Source organism: Marmota marmota, unplaced genomic scaffold (genome assembly GCF_001458135.2).
Source record: "Marmota marmota marmota unplaced genomic scaffold, marMar, whole genome shotgun sequence".
NCBI classification, from domain to species: Eukaryota; Metazoa; Chordata; class Mammalia; order Rodentia; family Sciuridae; genus Marmota; species Marmota marmota.
The window spans coordinates 3,422,737-3,435,553 of record NW_026000079.1 but is presented as its reverse complement, the minus strand read 5'-3'; the positions used below and the strand labels follow the sequence as shown (position 1 = coordinate 3,435,553).

The 12,817-nt window shown below is 45.8% G+C and overlaps 1 protein-coding gene across 1 annotated transcript; it reads right to left on the bottom strand.

The window, feature by feature from the left end:
- Window positions 1-1,335: 1,335 nt before the first annotated feature.
- On the bottom strand, window positions 1,336-6,381 carry LOC125620265 (tropomyosin alpha-3 chain-like). The gene is made up of 3 exons (XM_048814800.1): window positions 5,806-6,381; window positions 5,085-5,210; window positions 1,336-2,140 (listed from the first exon to the last, which is right to left on the bottom strand). The coding sequence occupies exons 1-3, from the start codon at window positions 5,920-5,922 to the stop codon at window positions 2,093-2,095; spliced, it is 291 nt and encodes a 96-aa protein (XP_048670757.1). The 5' UTR covers window positions 5,923-6,381; the 3' UTR covers window positions 1,336-2,092.
- Window positions 6,382-12,817: the final 6,436 nt, after the last annotated feature.

Below are 12,817 nucleotides of genomic sequence, written 5' to 3'. Positions count from 1 at the left end.
GCCTCGCAGTCGCCCTGGGCGACCACTCCCCGCCGGCCTTTCCCTGGATTAGTAAAGAGGGGCGGGGTTGAGAAGAGGGAGGGTTACCATGGTAACTGGGGGTCGCTGCGTGGTCTAGCCTCTCTGGCCAGGCAGGCTGCCCACAATGGTTGGCCCATTTACAAGTGTCGTGTTGCCCCTCCACTCCCGAGTTGACCTCGCAATGCCTGTTCGCCACCGCTTACCCATGAGGGCACCCTGTATCCTCTCCACAATAGAAACATCCTACAGTCTCTGCTTCCACCCATCCCAGGACAGGTTCTAAGAAAAGCCTAAAAGACGTTCTGGGTCTCATCTTTCAAAGAGTTTTCCACTACAGCTTCCTACCAAAATTTGCTCAGGTAAGTTCTCTCCATTTCCTGGAAATCAATGAAGGAAACTATTGGTGTGGAAGAGACAGACAAGTTGATCAAGTCCTCATTCTATTTAGCATCAATTGTTAACTTAAATATTCTATTTACAATACCAATGTTTCCCCTATTTGAGAGTCAGCATGCACCATTAACCTGGGCGTGATGGTCCAGACCTGTAAAATCCCAGCAACGAGGCAGGAGGATCCCAAGTTTGAGGCCTGCCTGGGCAACCTAAAAAGATCCTGTCTTAAAATTTAAAAAATAACAATTGTAAAGCACCCCTGGGTTCAATCCCCAATATCCCCCTTTACCCCCACCTTGCAAAAAAAAAATATATATATATATACCATTAATTGACTTACCAGCCCCTTCAAGTTTTGGAATGACTCAGGACTTGGTAATTTAATGATCACTTACAGTCCTTTCTGCAGATATGCCCCCATTCTATCAGGAAGGAATTCTTATTGCAGATTCCTGTCACTAGATCCTTTGTGCAACAGCAAGATAGAGGTGCCTGGAAAACTACTGTGGTATTGAACCTCCATTCTATAATGACTTTCACCAATTTCACTGCCTCTACTGCATGAGGTATCCCAAGGAACTAGATCCTGCTCCTACAGGCACTGCTATGCAGGATTTCTGGAAATACAATAATAAACTTGAGCCAGGCTCTATGGCAAACCATTGTAAACCCAGCAACTGGGGAGGTTGAGGCAGGAGGATCACAAGTTTGAGGGCAGCCTGGGCAACTTAGAGAAACCAGTCTCAAAGAAGCTAAAAAGGGATGGGGAAACCAGGATTGGTGGCACATGCCTGAAATCCCAGCAGCTTGGGAGACTAAGACGGGAGGATCTAGAGTTCACAGCCAGCCTCAGCAACTTGGAGGGAACTAAGCAACCCAGTGAGACCCTGTCTCTAAATAAAATACAAAACAGGGCTGGGGATGTGGCTCAGTGGTAAGTGCCCCTGGGTTTAACCTCCAATACCAAAAGAAAAAAGGTAGAAAAAAAGAGAGAGACTTGAGGTATATTTTTCTTCCCTTGCTGGTACTGGGAATCAAAACCAGAGTCTTCACACACTAGACAAACGCTTTATCACTGAGTTACATCCCCAGCCCAGCCAGACTTGAAAATTTTATTTTCCCCTCTATTTCTTTGTATTCCTTCATCCTTCTCAGTAAGTAATAATGATAAATTTCTCCTCTGGTGCAGCTCTTTTCCCCTACAGAATTAGCATATAGAATAGGACTTAGAATCAAGAATCCTAACCCTTAAAAGTGTTGGAAAGACAATTGTAGTGTAATATCTGGGTCTGATTCTAAGGATGCCCCCTCCAGAGAATCTGCCTTCCTCTCTCTTTTTGAAATACTAAATAATGACCTTATTCAGAAGAAAAAAACTTGGACCAACAATAAATTTTCTTGGTAGGGTACTTTGATTTCTCCCACAGTAACTGCAAAGGAAGAGCAGGGTTCTGACTCTGCACTTGATGGCCTAATTTTTCCAGCTGGCTTTAGGTGGAAGTGAGATTTCCTAATCTGGACACTGATCAACAGGGGGCACTATTGCACCTCTCTGGGCCCCAGTGAAGAAGCTAAAGCCCTTGTCCTAGACAACCCACTGCATTCCTGAGGCTGGTGGACTTGAACAGATAATCTCCTCTTGATCCAGGGAAACAGATGGGCTGACTCCTGATAGCCTTTAAGAACATGATGGATAGGCAGCAAGGGGCCCAGTGCTATTGTTTTCCTGGTGACAAACAATATAATATATCAACAAGTTTATATGTCCAGGTCTGTTCCTTCTCCCCCGATCTCTCCCAATGCCTATTCCTAAAAAAGGGTGTTATGACTCTTGTGTCCTAACCATTGTACTCCTCTTACCTGTTTCTCCCTAAACAGCTTCTGATTTCATCTCAGATTAAGAGGGCCTTAGGCATGGTTGCACAACAGTGTAAATGTATATGTAGTGTCGCTGTGTACTGAAAAGATGGTTAAAGTGGCAAATTTTATGTATTTATATTTTGGCACAATTTTTAAAACAATATTAGACAATCTTGGAGAAGTACAAAAAATAAAGTTTGGATTGACCTTTGCCACATCCTTGCCTCTCTTTGTTCAAGCAGTCCTAGCAAATCCTAGACTTTCACAAAGGCTTCTCAGATAACCAGTTCTGTCTGTGTAAACATGCAGCTATTCACTTCCTCATCCCTCTCCTCCCTGTCCACCTACAACAAGGTAATATGTTCTGTTTACTTATTTATTAATCAGAAGAACAGAGCTTCCTTTGTATTGGACAAAGCACCCTTCCCACAAAGATGTATATATATATTATGCTGCAGATGATGCTGACCCTTGCGCGCGCTCTCTCTTTTTTTTTTTTTTTTTTTTTAATGGTACCAGGGATGAACTCAGGGGCACTCAACCATCTTGAGTTAACATCCCCTAGTCCTAAGTTTTTTTTTACTTTTGATTTTTTTTTGAGAGATACGGGCTTCACTNCAGGGATTGAACCCGGGGTGCTCAACCACTGAGCCACATCCCTAGCTGTTTTTATTTTTTATTTTGAGACACTAAGTTGCTTAGAGCCTCCCTAAGTTGCTGAGACTAGTTTTGAACTTGTGATTCTCCTGCCTCAGCCTTCTGAGTTGCTGGGTTTACAGGTGTACACCACCATGCCCGGTTGTATAAAACATTTTAAGACAAACTGGGTGTGCCAATGCACACCTGTAATCCCAGCTACTCTGGAGACTGAAGGCAAGAGGATCTCAAGTTTGAGGCCAGCCTTGGCCACTTAGCAAAACACTATCTCAAAAAGAAAAAAAAAGTTAAAGGATTGGGGATGTAGCTCAGTGGTAAATCACCCCTGTGTTCAATCGCAAGTATCAAAATAAATAAATAAAATAAATAAACAATTCAACAGACAGAATTCAGCCCCAAGAAATTCCTTTATCTTCCCGGTAATATTGATTTATTATCTATAGCCTCTGTCACTTTCCCTCTTCCAAGATCTGATATTAGACTTCTTTTTCTTGCTTCTGGAACACACCTCCTTGAGCCTGCAAATGTTTTAGCTTAAGGACCTCCCTGGGGCGTTGTTTTCTAGCATCTCACAAAACTATGCTAACCTGACATTGTGCTAGTTTGTGAAAACGTCTATCCTCCTGTCCATATGCTGGAACCAGAGAGATTCATCCATCCATACCTGGGACCTAGGCTTGGCAACTCCAACAAGCTGTCTATCACTCACCCTGGGGGTAACCTGTGGGGTTTTGTTTGTTTGCTTGTTTGTTTGCAGTTTTCCAAGAAGAGAGAATTCTCTTTTGCAAAGAGCTGGGCATGGTGGCACACCTATAATCCCAGCAACTTCAGAGACTGAGGCCAGGTATAACGATTTAATGAGATCAAAATAAATAAAAGGGCTGGGAATGTAGCTCAGTAGTAGAGTGCCCCTGTACCACTAGGTTCAATCCCCAGTACTACAGGTGGTAGGGAGACAATTCCTGTGGGCTGGGTTTATAGCCCAGTGGAAGGTTTTGGGTTCAATCCCCAGTACCCCAAAAAAGTATTTCTATGGTATTTTTCTTCCAAAAAAATTCCTATCTGGTCTATTATCTTTGCAGCAAACTTCAAAATTGAAAATGAAAGAAAATAGGTGGTTACAGGATAATAGGAAGTGGTTAAAAAAAAAGGTAATTTACTTCCTTTTCAAATGTGAACAATCAGCCCTACAGAAACAATAATTTACTCAAGAACATAGAGTAAGGTCTGGTGGTGATAACTTTACCTCCTAAGATTCCTTAGTTTCTATTAAAGTCCACTCTAGGGACCTCTGAGTTGCCCTATGAGCAGTACTTCCTATGGTATCTGACGCATAAGGGCAGGTGTCCACATTGGCCAAGATGAATAGACCCATATAGGGCCAGGGTCAATGTGACCTCCATTTCCCATTGTGAAATCCAAGCCAGCTTTGTTGGGCAGTTGAGATATGAGAGTTTCTCTATTAATACACACATCTACATGCCTAGCCTTGTACACAAAAGCTAAGAATGTGCATGGGGTAGGAGGTAGGATACATGATAGCAGTCTGGACTGGGAGTCCAATCCCTTTGTCCAGGTCCTGGAAAAGATAATTAAATTCCCCAGCTGGGGGTAGGTAAAATAAAAATGAGACATCTACATGAATGTCTGTCTCCTCTCTCCTCTCTCTCTCTCTCTCTCTCTCTCTCTCTCTTTCTTTTCTTGTACAGGGGATTGAACCCAGGATATTTAACCACTGAGCCACATCCTCAACACTTTTTATATTTTATTGCAAGACAGGGTCTTGGTAAGTTGCCCAGACTGGTCTTGAACTTGCAATCCTCTTGCTTTAGCTTCCCAAGTTGCTGGGATTACAGGCATGCACCACTGCACTGGGCCTTTCTTTCTTTTTCTTTCAACCCATTTTCTCATATGTGCTGGGCAAGTACTCTACCACTGAGCTACATCCCCAACCCCAACATGTCTTTGAGAAAGAAAATATATGCCATTATGAGGATATACTAGCATGTGATTAAATGCAAAAATGTGTATGGGTATATATGTCTATGTTCCATGAGCCCACAAGTATGTATACATCAGAGTGTGTTGGAATATATTAATATGAAGATGTCTGTGTGTAGATGAAACACATCCTCCATCTCTCTCATACTCACATCAGCTGCCTTCTTCTCTGCTAGCTCCAGCTTCTCCTGGGCATCCTTTAAGGCTTCAGAATACTTGTCCAGCTCATCCTCTGTCCCTTTCAGCTTCTTCTGCATAGCTGCTAATTCATCCTCCAGCTACAGGAGTCCAGAGAGTCACACACAAAGAGGGTAGGATTGAGATCTGGATCATGCATGATCATGCAGACTCGGACTCTGATAGACTCTGAGTCCAGCCTCCATGTTACCCTCCCCAGAGACAGACACATTTTCTCTCCAACCACTTTCATCCCACTGCTCCAGGAGTAATGTTGTGGCTTGCTCTGGGACCCTAAAGTCTCTGATCCTAAGATCAACAAACCGTCCTGGGTTTTCATCCAAGACCCTTAGATGGTAAATATCCAAGAGCGTGGAAAGATACCTGTGACACTATTTAAGAGAAAAGAGGTGGTTCATGTTAAACTCTTACCTTTTCCTCTAGAAGTCAGAGGTTCTTCCAAAATGTGGTCCACTAATCCAGCAGTCACACTGTGGCACCAAAGAGGCCACTGACTTTGCCACAGTTACACAGGCATTCGAGGACCCTAGAGGTCCTCTACTGTCCATTGAGGCTGGGGAGTCCCTCCCGCCAAAGAAGGAGCTGGCACCACTGGGTCACTGCCTTTCCCATGAACCCCCTTCCCTGTCCCTCTCCGGTTCCCCGGCAGGTGAGATGGCCAGGTGCCGCGCTTACCTGCTTACTCCTTTCCTCAGCCTGCTTCTGCTCCGCTTCAGCCTGCTCTGCCCGGTCCAGAGCATTCTCCTTGTCCAACTTCAGCATCTGCATTTTTTTCTTGATGGCCTCCATCATGAGCAGTGGCTGTTGGTGGGATTACCTGTGAACAATGGAGAACTAGAGACTAGGACAAGAAAGGAGGAGATGCTGTCTGAGCAACGAGGGGTCCCCAGACTTGAGCCTTTATCTCTGCTTAGGGCTCCACCTCTTATTCCCAATATGGTCTTTCCAACTCCCTCCACCCCCATCAGTATTCTCCCAGGGGAACACAGGGTGAGACACTTTGATGGACTGACATCACCACCAACAACAACCACCAAAAAAAAAAAAAAAAAAAGCAAGGGGGAACAGCTGAGGCTGATTTTAGACAATGGAAAGTGGGGGAGGGGAAAGGCTCTCCCTGACCCTGAAACTTTCCACTCTTTCTGGGTGATTTAAAAGTGCAGGGCAGGGGAGGGGAGAACATAGAGAAGAACACTTTGGCAATTCTAGAATGGCAGTATTCATCCTGAGGGGCCTAGTTACCCTTCAGTTCCCTCCATGCTCTCCCCTAGACTCTGTTGGATGCAGATCCAACTCTACTGGTTGAGTTTCATCTTTTGATTCCTGGTATTCAGGGAACTTGGACAACAGTGAAGAGGGGAGGTCACTCATGATCCTTGACAATTCCCCCAGATCTCCAGATCAAATTGCTGTGCTATTTTGGGAGTCTCTAATTGGCAGGAGACATCATTCCTCTCCCTTAGAGGCATAGGAATAGAGTAAGAGGGTAGGATTGAGATCTGGAAGGCCACCCCAGAGCTTCGAGTGAGGTGGAGAGAGAAATAGGGAGGGTCAGAGTAATCCGGACAAGATAATGCATCTGTTTTTTCCGAAGAAGTAACCTTTTTTTTAGTTGCAGTTGTACATTTATTTATTTATTTTTATGTGGTGCTGAGGATCGAACCCAGCGCCTCGCACGTGCTAGACGAGCGCTTTACCACTGAGCCATAACCCCAGCCCCCACCCCCAAGTGATCTTAACTTTTGCGTCCATACATACCAGGGTCTCTGTTGCTCTTTGCTCTTCACGTTCTCTCTTCAAAACCCAACCCATTGCCTACCACACCTTTATAATCATCACCAACCCCCTGGTGGGTTTCCAAGTCATGTTCATTTTCCACTTGGAGCCTTGTTATTGGCAGGTGGCAATTGATCCCCATATACTGGCATCATACACCCAAGAATATGCCAGAGGAGAGGTGGGCACTGTTCAAAGTGACCAGAGCTCTCAGGGAAGAATAAATGGCTTGAATTAGTCATAATGTCAAAGATAGTTAGTATTAATGCTAAACCTCAGCCATGTGGGAACTGAAACACCAATCTGGACAGCGGGCAGGGCAGAGCTGGAGTTCACTCATGAAAGCTTCCAGGCACAGAATAGTAGTAGTAGACTACTACTGGTAGACCAGCAGCTAGACCATCAGCTGACCTGAAGGAAAGCAGAGAAACCAAAGACCCCTACTGTGGAGAGGAGCCAGGGAAAAGAATTAGGGAACCAGAGTCCCAGGGAGAGGAAGCAGAGGATGGCTGGCGGGGAGGGGGTAAAAGAAGAAAAATACAAGGACAAAAAAGAAAGATGATCCCTACTAGTGAAAGGGGGGCAAGATATATAGAGAGATTTGATTCCCAATTCCAGCTCTCTTCCACTCCCACACCAGTCCTTCAGGTTAAGATTGAAATCCACCTGGGTTGTATCTACTGCTCTTTGGGGAGGGGGGTAGTCCTGGAGAGAAGAGGCTCAGTAAAAAAGACAGAGGAGTCCCAGAGCCCTAGAGGTCAAGATAGAAGTGTGAGTGATGCTGAATTGCCTGCTGCTATAAGAATATGTTTGACATTTAGTTGGTTTCTAATTAAACAACCCAATATCAAACATATCACACAGAAGCAGGTAGGAAGGCATGGTGGTGCATGCCTTAAATCCCATCTACTTGGAGGGCTGAAGTAGGAGGATCACAAGTTCAAGGCCAATCTTAGCAACTTGGTGAGACTCTGTCTCAAAATAAAAATAAAAAGAGGGCTGAGGATGTAACTCAGTGTGCACAAGGCCCCAGGTTCAATCCCCAGCACCACAAACAAACAAACAAAAATGATAAATAAATATAAAGGGCTGGGGATGCAGCTCAGTATTAAAGTGCCCCTGATTTCAATCCTTAGTACCAAAAAACAAAACAAGAAAACCTCTAAACAAACAAACAAAAAAACAAAACCCGAAAACAAGCAGGAGATCTTTGGTGATCACCAGCCTTTCTCCTCACTTCAAAGAAAGGTCAGGGCAGAGACAACTGGATCCAATCACATCTAGATGGCGAGCTATCTTCTGGAAGGGCACTGACCCCTGCTTTGCACCTCCCAGAACAGCCAGCCCTTGCTCATGTGCCCTTCGTGCCCTCCCGGCCACAGCCCGGCTCCCACCAGTGCCTGGCCTTTTCTGGATCACGCTGGCCTAAAGCAGGAAGAATACCGGGCAGGACTCCACATCCGGGCACCTATCTCATTCCCCAAAGCTCCCACACGAAGCTTGTCTCCCCTCTATGTCACGGCCCCAGCCTAGACGATCAGCAATGTCAGCAGCTTCTCATCAGCTTTTTGCCACCTGCTGTCTTGGATGCCATTCCAGCTGGCTGGAGGCTTTCTGAGGGTGGGGTGGGAGGGCTTGTATGTCCTGCTTTACCTTTTCAACAGAACTCCTAACCTTTCCAGATCTCACCCACAAAGGAAGTTGCCGAGGTCCTCTCAGTAGGCACCATCTTGGTACCTCCTGCTACAGATGAGAAAATATTATAGTCAGAAAACTCCAACGTGCTGGGCTTCTTCTTTCCTCCATCTTGTCCCTTCTCACCTTTTCCCCCATGACCTCCAGGCATACTCCTTAAAGTCACCCTTGGATGTCCAGAACAGAAGAGTGAGCTGTCTCACCAGCAAGCTCCAGTGGGGATCCAGGAGGGATGGCCTAGATCTCTCCTGCCTGGCAGAATTGAAAGGAAAGCTTTAACTCAAGATTGAGAGAGGGAGCCCAGTGGCCTTCTCTTCTGGGGCTTTTTACCACAAGAACTCCTGAGCTGGCTTCTCCAAGGGTCTTCCCTCCCAGGGTCCGGGCTTCTTCCCTTCTTTCTCTTTTGAAGAGAGTCAGATCTGTTGTATGTCATGTGGTAAGCAGACGCTTTCTCCACTGTGGCCGAAAGGAGCCTGAGTTATAGCTACACTGCGGGGTGGGGAGGTTGGGTGGAAGTGGGGCGGGTGGGAGAAAGGCTCTCTGCTTTAGCCCCCAGGCCTGTTCCATGTGTCCTTGTTCCCATTGCCATTAGTCCCTACACTCCCCTGGCCACACACCAATTCCACAATGACCTTGATCTTGATCGATAGCTTGTCCCAAGCCCCAGTCAATTCCTGTTGTGCAGCTCTTGCCTTCCAGGGAGAGACTGACGATGAGCACACAGGCCCCAGTGGAGGCCCTGTGGGTGGTCTTACATCTTTGTTCATTTGTGACTCCCAAAGTGTAAGTGTGATTTTCATTTTTCTTGCCCTTCCTCCTTATCCTTAACCCCCTAAGTTCTAGCCCCTTCTCTGAGGAACTTGTTCTCACTGGGAAACCAAAGGCTGAAGGGAGGGAGGCTGGAAAAGAAACTAGCAAGACTTGGAAGGACTTTGGTGTTTGGGGAACTGGGGGAACAGAAGCAGACTGGGAATATTGGCTCTCTTAGAAGGAGACTTTGGATGTCAAAACTAGGCAAAAATGTCACATGGCCTCTGATAAAATTCCTCGGGTTCTCCTGGAAGTGCTTCCTATGTGGTTACTTCAAACAGGACTGAGCCCTTCTGGGCCGCAGGATCTGGCCAAGGCATCAACTATAGCGGAAAGAGAGGCTGGATGGGTACCTCCTGTGATGTGATGAGAGCCGACAGGATAGGCTGAGAGGATCGGGGAAGACAGGCTCTGTGGGGGGCCGATCTGCCAATACTGGAGCCAGCCTGGCACTGACAAGCCCTGCGGTAAGAGGCCAAGGTCAGGGATCATGTCAGAGGGGATGGGACGTTCTGTGGGTCCAATCAAACAGAAAAAGAAGCACAGAAAAATAGAAGAGGTAGTGAGGAAGTTGCGTTGAAGTAGGAAAATCTAGGTCATAGAGCAGAAGCAAGAAGGGGGAAAGTCTCATTAGAGGCGGAAAACCTCAGGATGGGTTACCATTTGTTGGACATTGTGTGTGAATCTCTGCCAAGTGCTTCATTTCATCCCCACAGCAACCCAATGAAGTAGACATTATCTCCATCTTACACATAAGGAACCGTAACCCAGAAAATCAAAGTGACTTGCATGGGGTCCCACAGCTGGTGACAGAACAAGGATTGGAACCCAGACCCATTCAGTATTACAGCCTGTTCTCTTCATTACAAGCCGCATAACTTGGTGAATAAGAAGCTAAAGGTGTCTTGGGAACTGGGCATGGTGGCACATGCCTATAATCCCAGCAAGTCGAGAGGCTGAGGCAGGAGGATGGAGGCCAGCCTCAGTAACTTAACAAGGCACCAGGCAACTTAGCAAGACCCTGTCTTAAAATAAGAATAAACATAAAAAGGGATGGAGATGTGGCTCAGTGCTTAAGTGCCTGGTTCAATCCCCAGACCAAGCAAACAAACAACAAAAACAACAACAACAACACAAATGAACTGGGAGACAGATAAGAGGGAAGAGGGAAGATGAAAGAAGTAATAAAGGCAAGACATCAGACCTTTGGGAAATCGAGGGCAGGAAACAGGAGACAGCTTCAGTTTTGTGGTCAACTGCAGGCCCCATGTGCATGGTTTTGACTCCTATTAAATACACCTTGTATCTGTCATTACTGTTCATGCCCCTCACCCCTCGGCACAGCCCGTGAGCTCCACGTTTTGTTTGGCAGAAGGACGCATGCATGAGTGGCTACCAACTAAAGATAGAGGTTTAGGAAGCAGAGGTGATGGGGCTGGAGATGGAAGAATGAGGAGGGCAGAGAGAGGGATGAGCATGGGATGGAAAATGACCGTGAAGTGAACAGGGGGCTGGCCAGAGGCCAACAAACAGGGACCTAGGTAATGGAGAAATCTGAGGGGAAACATGAGGGTACCTTCTGTGTGCCAAGCACTAGTGGGCTTGCTCTCACTATTTGATTAATCCTCAATGTGTGCTGAGTAGCTGGGTGCGGTGGCGCATGCCTGTAATCCCAGCAGCTAGGGAGGCTGAAGACAGGAGGATAGCAAGTTCAAAGCCAGCCTCAGCAATTTAGTGAGGCCCTAAGCAACTCAGTGAGACCCTGACTCTAAGTAAAATACAAAATAGGGCTGAGGATGTGGCTCAGTGGTCGAGTGCCCCTGAGTTCAATCCCCGGTACCTCTTTCCCCAAAAAAAGAAATTGTGATGAGTATTTTTGTCCTAATTTTCATGTGTGTGTGTGTGTGTTGCTCAGGGCCTCACACATGCTAAGCAAGTGTTCTACACTAAGCTACAACCCCAGCCTGTCCTATCCTCATTTTCAGAAGAGGAAATGAGACTCAGGTAAATTAAATAACTTACACATGATGATTCACAAATTAAAGAAGCAAAGCCGGAATGTGAAACCACACCTGCCTCCAAAACCTGTGTTCTTTCTCTCTTTTTTAGGGCAGCGGGATTGCACCCAGGGCACTGTACCACTGAGCAACATCCCAGACCTTTTTTTCATTTTGAGACAGGTTCTCCCTATGTTGCCCAGGCTGGCCTCAAATTCGGGTTTCTCCTACCTCAGCCTCCCAAGGCACTGGGATTCCAGGTGTGTGCCACTGTGCCTGTCTTGTGCTTTCCTCGTTACCCTGTTACCTCTCAGCACTTATCAGGAATGTGAAGGGTCAGAAGGAAGAAGATCTAACATCTGGAAGATGAAAAATTGGGGATTCAGTAGGAGATTGAAGGATAGAGTCAAACTTGAGAGAAGAAATGAAGGTTGTGGGTTTTGTAGTGTAGACAGCCACATGGAGTTGAGGGGAGGAAAAGATCATGTGGCCAAGATGAGTGACCAGAGAGTTGCCACTGGCAAGGCAAGAGACTTGGGAAAAGTAATTTGAGTGACAATTACATCAGGGAACAATAGTGTGTGTCTCTTTGGCTTTGGAAGTCATTTGAATAGAAAGTAAAGCCTTATTAATAAGGTTCTCTGTGTCCTGTGGGTACATTCAGTACTTTTCAGTATTTAAAATGCCTTCTGGATGGACATACTCTTCCTGATCTCTCACAAATCTCCTTATCCTTTATTTTCTCACACCTTCTACATTATCTGCCTTTTACCTGGGGGCATTTGAGTCTGGAATCCTCTCATTCTTGCAGAGATGGGTATTCAGGCTCATAGGAAAGAGGCTTCTAAGATTTCACAATAAAGCCACGTGCAGGGGCGCATGCCTGTAATCCCAGAAGTTTGGGAGGCTAAGGCAGGAGGATTGTGAGCTCAAAGCCAGCCTCAGCAACTCATTGAGGCCCTAAGCAACGCAACAAGACCTTGTGTCTAATAAAATATATAAAAGGGCTTGGGATGTGGCTTGGTGGTTAAGGGCCCTGGTTCAACCTCAAAGAAAAAAAAAAAAAGGTTTCATAATAATTAAATGACATAAAACCTCGAATACTGTATCCTAACACTCAAGCACCATAGTGCCTGTAGATTCATAGCCACATTCAAAGCTATTTGTCCCAGTATACAGAAAAGATCTGAGAGGAGGTGTGCAAAGTCCAGGAAATCAAAATTATGGTAGTTAAGAACAAATCAAAGCTGGGCAGAGCAGCATACACCCCAGCAATAATCCCAGCGATTTGGGAGGTTGAACCAGGATAATTGCAAATTCGAGGCTAGCCTCAGCAATTTAGCAAGACCCTCAGCAACTTAGTGAGAACCTGCCTCAAAAGTAAAAAAAAAAAAAAAAAAAAAAAAAAA

Bases quoted from the DNA above. Each gene is read 5' to 3' on its own strand.
- LOC125620265 (XM_048814800.1), bottom strand. From the start codon at position 5,922: ATGATGGAGGCCATCAAGAAAAAAATGCAGATGCTGAAGTTGGACAAG. The intron at 5,211-5,805 runs GTAAGCGCGGCA...GGACTCCTGTAG, and splicing joins CTGAGGAAAGGAGTAAGCAG to CTGGAGGATGAATTAGCAGC. The intron at 2,141-5,084 runs GTGAGTATGAGA...GTTTGTCACCAG, and splicing joins CAGAGAAGAAGGCAGCTGAT to GAAAACAATAGCACTGGGCC.